General features: G+C 53.7%; 2 protein-coding genes across 2 annotated transcripts; one reads left to right on the top strand and one right to left on the bottom strand.

Annotated features, from left to right (window-relative positions):
• Nucleotides 1-159: 159 nt before the first annotated feature.
• LOC101767281 (cold shock domain-containing protein 4-like) lies at nucleotides 160-567 on the bottom strand. The gene has a single exon (XM_004959746.1). It carries the CDS (start codon nucleotides 565-567, stop codon nucleotides 160-162), a length of 408 nt encoding a protein of 135 aa, XP_004959803.1.
• Nucleotides 568-8,849: 8,282 nt separating this feature from the next.
• LOC101785452 lies at nucleotides 8,850-11,262 on the top strand. Its single transcript, XM_004958131.3, has 3 exons — nucleotides 8,850-9,656; nucleotides 9,799-10,158; nucleotides 10,254-11,262. Exons 1-3 carry the CDS (start codon nucleotides 9,126-9,128, stop codon nucleotides 10,920-10,922), a joined length of 1,560 nt encoding a protein of 519 aa, XP_004958188.1. The 5' UTR covers nucleotides 8,850-9,125; the 3' UTR covers nucleotides 10,923-11,262.
• The last annotated feature ends 4,347 nt before the right edge of the window (nucleotides 11,263-15,609 follow it).

The following is a 15,609-nucleotide window of genomic DNA, read 5'->3' as shown; positions in this document are numbered from 1 at the left end:
CGCTCGGCCCGCATATAAAAACTCCCCACCCCAAACCCTACCTTCCTGTCCTCATTCCGCCGCCGCCTTCCCCGCAGCTTCTTCCTTGCGCCCGTCGCTGCCTCCGCTGCGCCCTCCGCTGCCTCCCCCGCCTCCTCTCCCGTCGCTTCTTCCTCGCGCCTACCGCCGCCTCCCCTGCGCCCTCCACGGCTTCTCCCGCCGCCTCTTCCTCGCGCCTGCTGCCGCCTCCCCCGCGCCCTCCATGGCCTCCCCCGCCGCCTCTTTCTCGCACCTGCCACCACCTCCCCCATGCCCTCCGCTGCCTCTCCCGCCGGAGCCCTGAGCTCTGCACCGGCCTTCTCCGCCGGGGCCCCGAGCTACGGCCGCGTCGCTCGCCAGCCGATCGAGGAAGAGGTCGCCAGCCTTCGTCGCCTGGGCCCCGAGCTCTGCGTCGGAATTCTCCACTTGGGCTTCGAGCTCCGCGCCGGCCTTCTCCACTAAAGCCCCGAGCTCCGCATTGTGCCTAGCAGCTGTGCCTCGGCCTCCGCGCATCATGCCGCGCCGGAGTGCCCACAGCCCGGCCTCCATGTGCTTGCCCGTCCGGAAATGAGAGAAGGAGATAAGGGAGAGAGAGGAGAGGGGGAGAGAAGAGAGAGGAGGAGATAAAGTTGTTGCAGCACTCGTGGAGGCGGGCCAGCACGAGCATGGCGAGGCCGTTAAGGCCCGCTGGGCCAGCGTGCCGGCACGGCCCGCCTAAAAAGGTTGTGGGCTATGCCTGGGCTCCTCCTTCGGCACGTGGGTCGGCACGGTCCGGCACGATTACTGTGCAGACCTAAACGTGCTGGGACTAATCGTGCCAGTGGTAGGCTGGGTCGAGCTGCCCGTTTGGCCATCTATAGTCAGAGCTACTCCAAGAGTCTAAAAAAATCTCCCCCAAAACTATCTATCGGGGACTCTACTAAAAATTTATTCTCCTAAAACCATGTCATACCACAGCATATCCCTAATAATAAACTCCCCAATACTTCAAAACTGACCACGTCAGCACGTGGACCCTCCCGCCCAATGGCCGGCGTCCCGCCGCCGCCGCTCGGTGTCGATGACGATGATGGGGTACCTCTACAGCAGGGCGGCGATGGCGTCGAGCTCTGCCTCGAAGTTCTTGGTGGTGACGGATGTGACCGTGAGGACGCCGGCGATGAACCAACGGTTGGCGATCGATGTGGTGCGGGTGTTCACCCTGGGCAAGTCGGAGTGGCGAGAGGTGCTGCTGCCATTGCTCGCCCCGGACACGAGCTACCACGACTCCGACGACGTTGTCGCCGTCGACAGCTCGACATACTGGCTCACCGCGCGCGCCGACTGCGTGATGGTGCTGGACCTAGAGGATGAGTGTGTCGCGTCCTTCAAAGCGTCGCGCGCCGTGCCTACGGATTCTACAGGTGCCGGAGAAGGCCAGGTGCCAGCTGACGAACGTCCACGGGCGGCTAGGCGTCTTGGTCACGCGCCACCAGCCGATGGTGATGACAAGGGTGGATGTGTGGCTGTTGGAGGGTGGAGGATGACGCCTGCAGCCATGGTGGAGCCTCCTGGAGCCAGGCAGCGTGGGTCAGGGTCGCTGGATCGCGTCGCCACACTTCACGCATGGCGAGTATGTTCTGAGCAAACGAGAGGACGAGAAGTGGGCAGTTTTGTGCGAGATGGCTGTATTGGCGCAAGGTGGGCGACTTGACGAACGACGGCGGCAAGAACGGGGAGCTGTGGCCATTGGATGGGGCGGAGCTCATCATGCACACGGAATTCAATGATGGTGGAGTCATGACTTTTCCATACGCAGAGATGGCGGCGACGAACCAACGGCTGGCGAGGGGATTCATCTTGCCCATCAGCGCCCAGGGGAGGTGAGCAATGGCGATGTGTTGCGAGGAAAAAGGGAGGATTTTTGTTCAGTGCACTAGAATCGGGGGGCGATTGAGGAAGGACCGGATCCCTGCATATATGTGGGGCGACTGAGGTATTTTTAGCGTCTGCGTATTTTTACGGGAAGGATGGGGGAGCTATTGGAGGTAAGTTTTTTATTTTTCCCCTAAATAAGGTTTTTGGGCAATTTTAAGGGAGCTTCTGAACTTGCTCTTAGGGGTGGCACGAGACCCGGCCGGCGGCTTATCTGCGGGATTCGATTCGACCGCGCTCTGCTCCGGGCTTCGAGTTCGCTCGTCGCGTCATTGATCGGTCGGAGTCTTGGAGGGTGTTTTGACCCTTGGACGTGGCGGAGAAGCAAAAGGCAGCAAGAGACGGCAGCGGAGTTGGGAGTAGGGACGGAGGGGTTCCAAGTGGCGGGGAGGAATGGCGTGGGCGTCATGTATCAGTAGTGTGGTCTGCACGTAGATCGGAGGTTGGTGTGTGCCGGCGAGGCGGCGACTTGAGGGCACGGGCGGGGATAGGGTCCAGCGGATCCTGAACCGTTTGATCAGATTGTTAACAAAATAGTCCCATGGGCCAGAATGCTTAGTGGTGTTCGTAGACCGTTTGGGCTCGGGAAATATTATGCTCGGAAATGCTGCTAGCTGCGGAAGCTACTACAACATCCATCCCCCAACGACAGATTTGGATCAAAGGGTTTTTTGGGATGGCTTCCTACTGCTCCGGCTCCGCGACTGTAGCGCAGTGGAGCCGGAGCGGGGGAGCCAATTTTTTCCAGCTCTGCCAGCTCCTCCCCTGGTGCAGTTGGCTGTAGCACCTTGAGGTCCGGTTTAGCTATGCGCTACAGTGCATCACAGTATAGGTTACTGCAGTAAGGAGCCGGAGTCCCATTGGACGAAGCCACACCAAAGGTACCCAAAGTATCCAAAAGATTCAAAACAGTTTCCTCCCGAAAAAACAATACATCTCGACCTAACTAAGTATAAAACAATGCTGCGCAAACTGAGCGTAGTCAATCTAATTAGATTTCTTGTGATAGAATTTTTCTAGTAAAAATATTCAAGTCCTTGACTTGGAATAGCTGCTCGAACTTTCTTGAATTTAATTTAGGAGTTAATAAAGTTATTTTTTCGGATAATATTATCCGTCAATAACGAGTAACTTGTGTATTCAAGTTCAATATTGTGTGTGCGCGCAGACTCAGGCGACCGAGACCCCGAGGCGAACCCCGATCCATTCCACACTTCGCCCGCAACTCGCTGTCCCCGACAGCCAAGTCCAAGAGCCAGGGGAGGGAAGGGACTCGCGCGCTTCCATCCACGCAAAAGGTAACTCCCGCGCCGGTGGCTCCAAGCGGCGTCCAGTAAAAATAATGGGGATGAAAGCGGGACGAGAAAATTCCCAACCGACCGCCACCGTCTGTTACCTATTTTTCGAGTATAATCCGAAATCAGTCGGAATACATGAAAAAAAATCTAAATCCGGTTTGAAATCCGAGGAGGGTTTTCCACCCATTTTCTCGGTTTCCCATATTAAGCCGGGAAATTCCCGTCCGTTATTCCCGTATATGAGCCGGCCATTAGAAATCCCACCTTCCAACAGCCCAACCCATCCTTCATACCCCGCTCGACCCCTCCCTTGGCCCACATATATAAACTGGAAAACCTAACCCTAACCCTCTCTCACTCACTCCCTAGTCCCGCCCGCCGCCCGCAGTCCGCAGTCGCCAATCCCCCGCTGCTCCGCGCGCCTTCCTCTTTGGCTGGCGGCCGCCACTTTGTCCGCTACTCCGCCATCCCATCCTCGACTCCGGATGCCGCCACCCAGGACCTAGCTCCTTCCTCAAATCCTCAGCACGAGACGGCGATACACGGCTGAGCAAGGATGCCTTCGGTTGGAGAAGCTCCTTCTGCCTCTAGCTCGGGCACTAACCGGTGCCTCTTCTTGGAGCCACCACCAGTGCGTCGGCAGCATCTTCACCACCAAATGTCAATGCCAGCACCCTTGCTCCGACTGCAACTCCAGGCATAGTTATTAGGACCGGACCGGTCATCAAACCGGTGAGGCTTTCTGTTTAATGGTTTACTGGTCCAACTGTTAAAAACTAGTTGAACTGCCGATTTGATAACTTTGGATTGGAGAAGTGAACCGACCAAAGAAACCTTTGAACTGGTCTAATATACCAACCATAATTAATACATATAGACCATTATATAACTACAATAGCAAATATTCCAAGTTCAACTATTCAAATGTTCGACATGCAAACCACAAATTCAAATAGCAAGTTCACAACAGACTACATGCTGACAAGTTCACACAAACTGGGACAAGTTCACAAAGGTTTTTTGACAACTCAACAACCAGTAAAATGCACAGCCAAAGTGCTACACATACAAACAGGGATAAGTTCAAACAGGTTTTTTTATAACTCAACTAGTAAAATGGCATCCAATCTTGAGCTTCAGCTGCAGCACTCGAACTTGCTTCCAAATCTTCATCCAATGCCATATCAAGATCATCAAACATATTTTCATCATCAGCAGCCATTACTTCATTTTCTTCCATGGCATCGGCCTCAACCTCATCCAAATTTAGCTCTAAATCTGAAAAACATTATATAGTTAGATGCTAGCTTAGGCAAACATGTATGATGAAAAGAAATAATCTTGAACACTTGACATTACCATCACTGCATTGTATACTCAAAGAAGCAAATTCACCACGAAATTCATTTAGCTCTTCCGAGTTTAGACGAGGTGGATTATCTTCTACTGTCCATGCTTCATTTCCCTTTCGAATCTCATCCAGACTGATTAGATCATAATTTGTAACAGTTTTTTTGACCTAACGTAGGAAAAATTGAATATAGTCATGTATTATTTCTAGAAACAAAGTGAACAGCAAGGCAGTGAATGTAATGAAGCAAAATAAAAGGATACCTTTGGTGCAATCTCAAGTTGCAATAAACATAAACAATATCATTTAGCCTCTGATGCTCAAGTTTGTTCCTCTTTTTGTTATGTACATGCTCAAACAAACTCCAGTTCCTCTCACATCCTGAAGCACTACAAGTTTGGCTTAACACACGCAAGGCTAGCTTTTGTAAATTTGGAGCGCTGCAGCCATAGGTTTGCCACCACTCATCTGTGTGAAAGAAACAAAAATTAATGGTGCTGAAATGTAATGGAAAATTACAAGACAATAATATAACAAAAGGGTAGTTACTAGCAAGCATGTGTTGTCGATCATTTATAGCAGTTGAATGTCCAAAGTCACCTTCTCCCATTCTAAAAATTCTCATCTCTTTGGATTTCATGGTGTCTCGAGCGGGCCGGATGATTAGGTTTGGGTGGAAAATGGGGGTAGGATGGAGTGAGGAACAAGGCTGTAGGGAAGGCGACACGAGGATGCTACAAAGCTTGCGGTCCGACCTAGCGGTGCGTTCTGCCTCGGCGCCTGGCGCTGCCGTCCCATGTCTCCTCCTGATCTTCTCCCTCATCAGTGGGGCATCCATAACACGCTCCCCGTACCTGCATGTCCGAAGACCGATTGGTTCTTTGATGGATCCATCTAGAATCCTCATAAGCTGAGCACCACGCACAGTAGGTAGGAATTGAGCTTTCCACAAGACTACGTCTTCTCCCGTGTAAGCTTTTCAGCTACAAGAGTTCCAAGTTACGCCGAAGGTGAAGCTGAAGATGACGCCATGGATGAACTTGTCGAGTAGATGTGTTGTGGAAGAAGAAGCTCTGAATATCATATAAAATAATGGAACGTGGTTAGCTATCTTAGCTCACCACGGTTGCGTGTTAATATATAAGGAAAGAGTCCCAACAGATTACAACCTAGAGCATTGGAGATATTTGGTTTGGTTGGAATATTGTTACATCAAGATTCCTATCTCTAACAACCGAACCAAAGTCTCAACACCAATATGTCTTATAATATACGATCGCTGTTACATACGATGATAACTTTATTTTTAACAGTGGTTCGGTCAATGATCTTTTGGACCGGAGCGGGAAGCCTCTGCATAAAGAAGAAAGAGACTGCAGGGCTCAGCTGCCGCAGTACCAGCTGCTGAGCTGCCTGTCTGAGGCTCTGAGCCATGCTTTGCAGCCTTGCAGCGGCATCCCGTTCCCTTGAACGCTGCAAGGGAGACTGGCATGAGCGCGGCACCGCCCTAGTCCGCAAAATCTTGTGTCTCGCCGGCGTCGTGGTGCTGTTGGCTGTTCCACCGGCAACAGTTCGAGCTCATCAGCGCTAACTCTTCCAAAGACCAAAGGCTACCGCAGAGCTGCGTTCGTGGTCACCTCGCCGAAGTCCGGCGGCCAATGCAGCAATGCTCTCACGACGTCACGCGGCAGATCCGGGCGCATGGCCGGGGCGTTCGCCTCCGGGGCGGTGCGTGGGTCGCCGTCGCTCCGGTCCTCTCCTCTTCGTCGTGAAATTTTGCCCCGCTACACCAGGGCTCAGCCAACGATGTCGTATGGGCCGTCGTGGCATATCGAGTTTCAAGCCGTGATGTGATCCATGCCAGTAATGGACTTAGGAGGGATGTCATCCTGGGCCCTAGCTTCAGTTGTTCTGTGGGGGTGGGCTTGGGATAGCCATGCGGTTCAAGCTTAGGCCCATCTACAATTACGCAGCCACTGTTTTTTCGATTCCATTTTTGAACTTTTGTTGCGAAAGTGTTGCAAGTTTTTTCCAGTTCAATCAAGGCCTCATCTGTGGAAGGAACTTGTCTTTCATTTCCAAAATTCAGAATATTCAGTTTTTTTTCTGTCACTGGTAGGAACTTCTTGAGGCCTCCTCCAACTTTAGCTGTGTTGTTGAGGAGCGGGCATTTTTATCGACCGTCGGAAGCTGAAGAAATCGTCCCGCTCCTGGCTCTCAAATCACGCATGGCACGCGTGACACACGGCGAACATGACACGCCAAACACGCACAAAAAGAGAACAAGGAAACAAACGATGCTTACGTAGTAGTAGTACTCCTCGGCTGCTCACATTTCCATGCTGCCTGAAAACTGGAGCGAGCAAGACAACAACAACACTAGCATCCCAGCGAGTTCGGCCGCGATGTTCATCGCCACCAACTGCCACTGTCGTCGCCGAACCGGGGGGTAGCCTGACCCGCCGGTTTGTTACGAGGCCTTTAAATCACACACAATCAGGCGCAATTAACAAACAGCGACGGCCTCCCGTGATCGCCGGGCGCGACGCGATCTTGATGCCGCTCACGTGCCGCGGCCCCCGCGCGGCGGCCGCGCCGAACCCCCGGTCAAGGCCTCCGGCAAAGGCGCTGCGGCCTGCGGCGGCAGCGCAGGACAAACGGCGCGCGACAGCCGACAGCCTAACGGCAGGTCAAAGCCCCCCGCGCCCACGTCAGCGTCGCGGTATCACGCGGTCACACACCACGCGACGCGAGCAGCCGAGCACCACCCGCTGATGCCGCGCCGAGCCGGCCAGGCCACCCTCCCCGCGAGGTGAGGCCGGAGGGGACGCTGCCCGCGCGGCCAGAGCACGTGGACGTGCCCGCGGCGCGCGAGCGACAGCGTAACGGCAGCCGCGCTCGGCCTCAGCGCCTCAGCGGCGCTCCTCCTGCGGTGGGCTGTGGCGAGGCCGCTGGCTCCGGAACCGAACGCCTCGGCCGCGGCGGACCCTCGGGCACGTGGCCCGCGCGGCGCTTTTGGCATCTTGGCCGATGCGGGTGCGGGGGGCACTGCTGCTGCGTGCTGTGCTGCCCGTTGGTTGGCGCCACCAGAGCCGCGGCGCGGGTTGCCGTGGTTCGGGTCGCCGCTTCGGCCCCCGCCCGCCCGCCCCGTTCGCCCGGCCTTCGGTTCGGCGCCGTGTTGGGGTTGGGGAGTGGCGGAGGGCGGGAGGTGGCACTGTCGCTATCTGTGGGGCCGCGGAAAGCGATAGTTGCACGGTGGATCGGGCCGGAGGGGCCCGCCGCGGGTCTGTTTCGGTCCTTCGGAGGGGCGAGCTGGCGATCAGGCCATGATTTGAGAGCGAAAGGTGTTGGTAAAGCCGTTCGAAATTTTAAAAACTTAGCAAGTAAAGTTTGATTCTATGCACTAATTAGATTTAATAGATTCGTATCGTGAATTAGCCTCCATCCATACAATTAGTTTTATAATTAACTCATATTTAAATTCTTCTAATTAGTATCTAAATATTTGATGTGACAGGAAACACACCCCTAAAAGTGCTGGTCGTCTTAGATATCTCTAGTTCAAACAATATTGAAAAAACGGTGGCCAAGTACCTCCTGCTCTTGGGAAACAGTGCGAGTAGTACGGCGTATGCCGTATAAATGCCTCCAAATCATGGTGACGGCCTAACAGATTGATACAAATCCTGCAAGTTCATACTACCGTGACCAGCATCACTGCATCAGCAACTAAAATCCAAAGATCAAATGTCCATCGCATTCACCTACTCCCTTCATCTTTGGCACCACATGCATGTACTACGTGAAGCTTGCCGTCGCGAGATTTCCGAGGTGAAAATTTCGATCACAGGAGCTTAAACCTCCAAGCGCGCGACTTGCGAGGCACAAATTTGGACAACACAAGCTGGAACCCAATGTGCAAATTTCGACGATACCAGCTGGAAATTCACCCCGATTTTGTATCCAACCGTGCCCCTTCCTCCCTCCTTTCCAAATCCCAAGCCTTTTCCTTCTCCAATCCGTGTACGTAAAATGTAAAACAAAAGCCAGAGCATCATCGGATCGAAATGCGAGTCCTTTTTCTTTCTCGAACAAACAGTGGCAGCCTCCATTGTTCAAAGTCCAGTCCAGTATATCGACACGACGAAAAGCACGGGAACTCGTAGGTGTTCTTCTGATCTTCTCTCTCCTCCTCCCGACATCCCACCTCGCCCTCTTTTGATCTTTTCCTTTCCACCACCTGCGCTCTCACGTCAAACGGTTTCCCCCCTCACTCCCTCCCCGGCTTTATCTTTTCCTCTGTCCTGCCTTCTTTTACCATTTCCGCCCGTCGCCTTCCACCTCTCGCACTCCCCTCCCCTCCCCCCTTTCACCCCAACACAAGCGCGCGGCAACCCACTCCCCCCTTCTTCTACTCCACTCCTCGCCGCACTCTTTCTCCCCGTGCCCTCCGCTTGAAGCAAAACTCGATCTGTGTTGCTATATTAGCCATCTTCCTCTTCTTTGCCGCGGCGGCGGAGGCGGTGGCGGCGGCATTGCGGGAAATGGAGAAGGAGAGGAAGCAGGGGTTCTTCGCGGCGCTGAAGGAGGAGGTGGTGCGGGGGCTGTCGCCGGCGAGGTCGAGGGGGAAGTCCCCTGCGCCGCCGCGGAGCGCGTCGCCGGCCAGGATGCTGATCCCGCGGCGGCGCAAGTCGGCGGCGCCGCCGCAGCCGCCGCCGGAGAAGGTGCTGCAGCAGTACCTCGGGGAGCAGCTCATCGCGCGCTCCGGCAGCCTGCGGCCCGGCGGGGAGGCGCTGGCGCCGCTCATCGAGGGGCCCGACGCCGAGCGCCTCGCCGCTGGCGACCCCGACGCCGAGGACTCCGGCCGCCGGGAGGGGTTCGGGAACTGGGTGCGCGGCCACCTTACCCGCACGCCGTCCATGGCATCCGCTGCCGCCGGCCCCGGCGGATCGGGCGCCTCCTTCCGCCGGTCCGACCTCCGCCTCCTCCTCGGCGTCATGGGCGCGCCGCTCGCGCCCATCCCGTCCAAGCTGGCTGAGCCGCTGCCCCTCCTCTCCATCAAGGGAACCCCCATTGTACGCTCCACTGAAACATTAGCATTCTCCTCTTCCATTAGTTTGCTGTTGCTTCGCTTCTACGAGATGCGGTCTGTGTCCGTGCATCTGGTACCACCTCTTGGCTCACCGCCCTGATGAGTGAAGAGGAAATGCAATGCAGGAGTCGTCGTCCGCGCAGTACATCCTGCACCAGTACACGGCGGCGTCGGGCGGCTACAAGCTGCTGCAGTCGGTGCGAAACGCGTACGCCATGGGCAAGGTGCGGATGGTGGCGTCCGAGTTCGAGACGGCGACGCGCGTCGTCAAGAACCGCGGGCCCACCGGCCGCGGCGCCGCAGCCGTCGAGCAGGGCGGCTTCGTGCTCTGGCAGATGGCCCCCGACATGTGGTACGTCGAGCTCGCCGTCGGCGGCAGCAAGGTCCACGCCGGCTCCAACGGCCGCCTCGTCTGGCGCCACACCCCATGGCTCGGCGCCCACGCCGCCAAGGGCCCCGTCCGCCCCCTTCGCCGCGTCCTCCAGGTCCCACCATCTCTTCCAAACCTCACTTCCTCTTCATCCGCCTCGAACAAATCACCTCACAACGACCCCATTTCCTTCTCCAACTTGCAATGCAGGGCCTCGATCCGCTGACCACGGCGGGGCTGTTCGCGGAGGCGCGGTGCGTGGGCGAGAAGAAGGTGAACGGCGAGGACTGCTTCATCCTGAAGCTGACCGCCGACCCGCAGACGCTGAAGCTCCGCAGCGAGGGCCCGGCGGAGATCATCCGCCATGTCCTATTCGGCTACTTCAGCCAGCGCACGGGCCTGATCGTGCAAATCGAGGACTCGCACCTGACCCGCATCCAGCCGCACGCTGGCGGGGACGCCGTCTACTGGGAGACCACCATCAGCTCCGCCCTGGAGGACTACCGCCCCGTGGAGGGCGTCATGATCGCGCACTCGGGCCGCTCCGCCGTCACCCTGTTCCGGTTCGGCGAGGCCGCCATGAGCCACACCAAGACGCGGATGGAGGAGGCATGGAGCATCGAGGAGGTGGCCTTCAACGTCCCCGGCCTGTCCGTCGACTGCTTCATCCCGCCCGCCGACATCCGGTCCGGCTCCGTAGGCGAGGCGTGCGAGCTGCCGTCCCAGTCCCACGGCGAGCGCGCCAGGGCCGGCGCCGTGCACCCGTCGCGCGTGGCCGCCGTGGAGCGCGCTCACGCCCACTACCCCCACAGCGCCAATGCCGGCGCTGCCGGTGCCGGCGGCCGCGGCGAGAAGGTCATGTGGAGAGTGGAAGTGTGAGGAATAGTTAGCACTTTAGCAGCTGCAGCAGTGCTAGAGAGAATTGAATCGAGTCCAATCTGTTTATACTAGAGTTTAATTTTCCCCAGCCCAGTCATAAATCAGTCCACCAAATCACTAACCTCTCTTGCATCTAGAGCTGGTTTAGATTTCTGTAAATAGGAGCATAAACGATCCCAACCCAGGCCGCTGCCCTAGTCCTCTCCTCCGGCTGCCTGGATGAATCTTTATCCTCTGAATGCAGAAGTTTTTAGCTCTGTAGTCTGTAATGATCGTCGATCGAGGTCTCATGGCCTTTCATGTTACTGCCATTTCTTGGTCGCGGCATTTGACAGCTGAACCCTTTGATTCCTCGTACTAAAGCTCGATCTGTGGTTGGCACCGGCCTCTGCGAACCTCTCCAAAAGAGGGGAGCCGAGCTGGAAACTACACTGTTTGGCCTCATCTCTGTAGTGCTCCCGGATTAGCAGTACGAGGACGACAGGTTTGTTTACATGGAGATCTTGCTTGCAAGCAAACCCCGCAGTACAAGCGCATTGGATGCTTGGGAGCGGATCGCCGATCACCACCACCGCGCTTGTCCTGCAGCTGGCTTTCTTCCTCCCTCCGCTTCAACTTGCTCCTGCAGTGTACCAGTACCACTCCTGATCTGCTCTCGACTCCCATCAGATTCAGGACCTCCTGTCAGGACCTCGACCAGTCAACACATTACTCAGAGCAGGGAGGGCCCAGCTGCAGGCCATGGCATGACGTGATGAATCTGGCGTCGCAGGTGGCAACGGCATGCACCGTGTCGGGCTTTATTTTTAACCTTTGTTGACCAAGGACCGCGAGGTCGAGACGACCTGCACCGTCTTGGCGCATTTCATGCGTGTTTGTCTACCAAAAATAAAAGGTTTTTCGATGTACTCCACGCTGTCAGCTGCCATATAACTTCATTAAAAAATAACAAAATCTAAACATTTCTCATCCTGATTCTGGAGCCGTGGGACGGAATTAAAATGGGTAAACGGTGTGGCATTGGAGACTACTATCAGCGGGAGAAGTGGCAAGCGAAGACGCCGGGAAGCAGCCGCTGAGACGACGCCACTGCTAGTCTGGTGCGACTACAGGAAGTCAGCTGCCGCGGCCCGTCCGCTTGGCGCAGGCAAATTATTGCGGCCTCGGGAGTCGCGCGCGCGCGCGCGGCCCCGATTGGTGACTCGCATGATGATGCTGCCATGTCTCGCGACCTGGACATGCTACGGTGAATTCCGCCAGGGTTTTCACCTCGCCTCGCTTTTGGCGTGCTACGCCGCCCCCTAACCTAGTGGCCTAGGCAATGAGTAACCGTCGGCTGCGCCTGCCGCTGCGGTAGGCCGTCGCTGATTTCGACAGTGCGGAATTTGGCAATGTTTTCGTGTTCGCGGAACAAACAAATCCGGCGTTGTGGCTGCACAGAAGCACGAACTGTTTCTGATCCTGCAAGAGCAAGTATTTTTTTTTCGAAATAATGCAAGCTCAGGTGCAAAATATAACGCCGGTTCGGGGAAATTGCGAGATGTTTTCTCCTATTTTGTCTGCACAACTTGCAGCGCAGACTGCCGGGGTTCACGACATCAGCACATGAGATTGTTCCGGCACGTGGAATGAGTCGGTCGCATTGGCAGCTGCAGACTGTAGTACGTGCATCTATTTCAGTATTTCTCTGCCAGTCAGCTTGCGCACAGGAGTAAATAGTAATTTTTATTTTTGTGCTAAAGCTGAAGCAGAATGTGAGTCTCATTAATTTTCAAAAATAAATTATGTGAGTCTCATGGGTCAAGTGGAGGTAGTCTGTGTCAAACTCCCCCTTTTGATACCGAAGTTGATACCTGATTTTCTTTTCCCAAAACAACACTTGGTGCGCCTTTCCTTGCCCGGGCCAGCTCATTGATTGGTCTCCATTTCAAGGGCAAATGTAACAGCACCAACTCCTGTCTCTTGTATTCAATTGCCATTCCCCTTTCAGTCCCCTCGTGTGCTGCCTTGCCGCCAATCGATGGCAATGCACACTCGATCCTGCACGGTTTGTAGTCTTGAAGTAGCGTAGAAATGGAGTACACGGTGGTGAAAAGACGCGCAACTGCCTGTATAATGACGGTCCAACGCATGCTAATCTTGTTTGCCGCAATCATACGGTCGTCTCACACCTCTGCCCATCCTGATCAGTGGTCACCGTGGCTAGTTAGTTTCCTATTTTGAGCTCCTACATATATTTCTAGTTCCTAAAAGGCTACAAATCTAGCCTTTTTTTGTGATTGTTTTCACTCATCTGCAGGCGTGCCCTTGTTTTGTTTATCCGTGTGCGGATGTGCAGTGCCGCGTCAGGAAATGCAGGAAAATATCCGCAGATTATATGTACAGAGAATACAAGGGTGCACCGTGAATCTGGCCATTTTCGCAAGGTTGCTGCCGGCGCCATGCCATCCATCACCTGATGTCGCGTAAAACTCTGGTGCGCGTTGTTTTGTTTGGACCCAATCGGTGCCATCCGACATAATCTTGACAAGGAGCGACGTCGCAGATTTTTTTTCAACAGAAAATGCAGCATTTGCATCGATTTGCTTCGCGTGTACCGAGGCACCCAGATGGAGGGAATCTAAATGTTTTGTGTCAGCTTTCTACTAGCCACAGTCCCACAGAGGTGCCATGGTCGATGGTCCAAATGATTTGGCCCTAGCAGTTCTGAACGGACACATTAGCAGTTCCATTGTTTCTGCGACTTTAAGATCCGTTAACAGCAACTCGACTAGTTTATCTACTGAACAACATATCAGAAAGATGTGTCATTGTGAATATGATTTCTCATATCTTGTGTTAAAAGTTTTTTTTTTTACCATCCTTGGACAAGTACCAAGAAGTACTGCTATAAAACTTAGAAGTTACCAAAAAAATTGGTATCTAAGTAAACTGCCTTTCCGAGACCAGTAAAATTATTTAAGTTTTTTTTACCATCCTTGGACAGGTACTAAGAAGTACAGCTAATTATGACTCTATTTGATTCTGTTTGGAACAACTTAAATTCAGCTTATGACCAAAATAAGCTGAAACTAGAAGTCAAATAGCATGTTTTTTTGCAAATTTTTTTTGCCACGTTTCCCCGACCACCTCCATTTGTACTAAAATGCAGAAGCTCAAATAAGCGCTATTTCAATATTTATACAGCTTGTCTGAGAAGCGATTCTCCCGGCCGTGGTCCCAAACAGGGCGTATCTACCTCGTCAAGACCAGTAAAAGGCCTCCCTCATGTCGTGTGTCATCACTATTAACGGATCAACCATGCCGATCATGCACCTTTAGCCTTGTGTAGTTGTGTTAGCAGATCTGAATCGAAGACGTTGCTTCACAGGTTGGCCTATGTCTGTTCTGTTGGAAGCAGAGGCCATCTTCGAGGACAAAGAAAAAGCAGCAGAAGCTTCACCGGATCAGCAGCAGCCCGTTCATCTTTTGTGATACTACACCTCCGATTTGATTAGAACAAAGCCGGATTTCAGGACGGGCGCATCCTGATCCAAAGCTGCTTTAGTACACCGCACACAAGTTTTAGTGCCTAGCTTTAGCCTTTCTAACAATGCTTCTTCAGGTAGGATGTCTGCTTAGCAAAACAAAACACATGAACAACACACATGTACTCCACAAGAGCTATTTCCAAAGCCACAATTTCAGGCTATGTTCGTGTTCAAGTAGTTAACAAAGTTTGGTCCACTTTTTCAGAGATGGACTGGACTAGCTTGCCTGTCCGTTTCAACCTTGGCCGGTCAGCTTTTGATGTCAAAGGTCGTGGAAGCACGGCTACATTTTCCAATGCTCTCCAGGCTCATTCTTTGAAGCCAAGTGTTCTCCAGGCTCTGGCAAAGCCTCAAACACAGTGAGGAGGTGACGGCACTGCAACTGGGCTTTGCTTTACGGGTCCTGTGAGTGAAGTGAAGCCGTCTCTCAACTCTCGTGCAGATGCGAGTGCTCAAGTTTTCTGTCACGTCTGTTGTCCCATCGACCTTCCTTCTTTTCACCATTTCGCAGTTGGTTCGTGCTTTGTCAGTGTGTCACTTAACAGCGTGGAACTTTTTTCACGCTTTGATTTGAGTAGCTATACTGTACTCGTGGAGCTCATGTGAAGCCCATGGGCCATGGGTTACTTGTGGGCGGCCCAAATCCATGAGGAGCAGGAGGAATTGTGAGGCCAGTTTCTTCCGGAGTTCTTTCTTGGTGGAAGTTTTCGAGTGGACTTCATCTAAGGTGCGTTTTGGGAGCAGTCCGGTCCAGGAAGCTTGCGTGCTGTTCGGAATATCTGAAGAAGAATCCAGTCCAGGCATGTGCGAAGGAGCTTGAGGCTTTCAGACAGCTAGGACAATCAACGGGGATAGATGATTAAGAAAATCAGCATCACCAATCGCATCATCATCACAAATTAACAGATACACTCGATTCTCATATAATTTTAGGTGGACTCACCAACTGCTGACGATTTGTGTCGGTGCAAACGTTAACGAGGAAGCTCACTCTTTTTTTTTTGGAGCTGCAGGAAGCTCACTCTGAAATAAAGAAATCCAGAAAGAAAACAGGCAGAGGGAGCGTCAGGATATGGCCCAAAAGTTTTAAGGCTCACCGTTAGCCCATCTATCTAATAAAAACGGTCTGTAGAGGAGATATTCTAGGGGCAACGATA

Source organism: Setaria italica, chromosome II, assembly GCF_000263155.2.
Source record: "Setaria italica strain Yugu1 chromosome II, Setaria_italica_v2.0, whole genome shotgun sequence".
NCBI lineage: Eukaryota > Viridiplantae > Streptophyta > Magnoliopsida > Poales > Poaceae > Setaria > Setaria italica.
The sequence above is the reverse complement of the archived record's forward strand: the minus strand, read 5'-3'. Positions and strand labels throughout refer to the sequence as shown.

Coding starts and splice junctions, on each gene's coding strand:
- LOC101767281 (XM_004959746.1), bottom strand. CDS start 567: ATGGAGGCCGGGCTGTGGGCACTCCGGCGCGGCATGATGCGCGGAGGC.
- LOC101785452 (XM_004958131.3), top strand. CDS start 9,126: ATGGAGAAGGAGAGGAAGCAGGGGTTCTTCGCGGCGCTGAAGGAGGAG. Junction 9,657..9,798: donor CCATCAAGGGAACCCCCATT/GTACGCTCCACT, acceptor AATGCAATGCAG/GAGTCGTCGTCCGCGCAGTA. Junction 10,159..10,253: donor CCCTTCGCCGCGTCCTCCAG/GTCCCACCATCT, acceptor CTTGCAATGCAG/GGCCTCGATCCGCTGACCAC.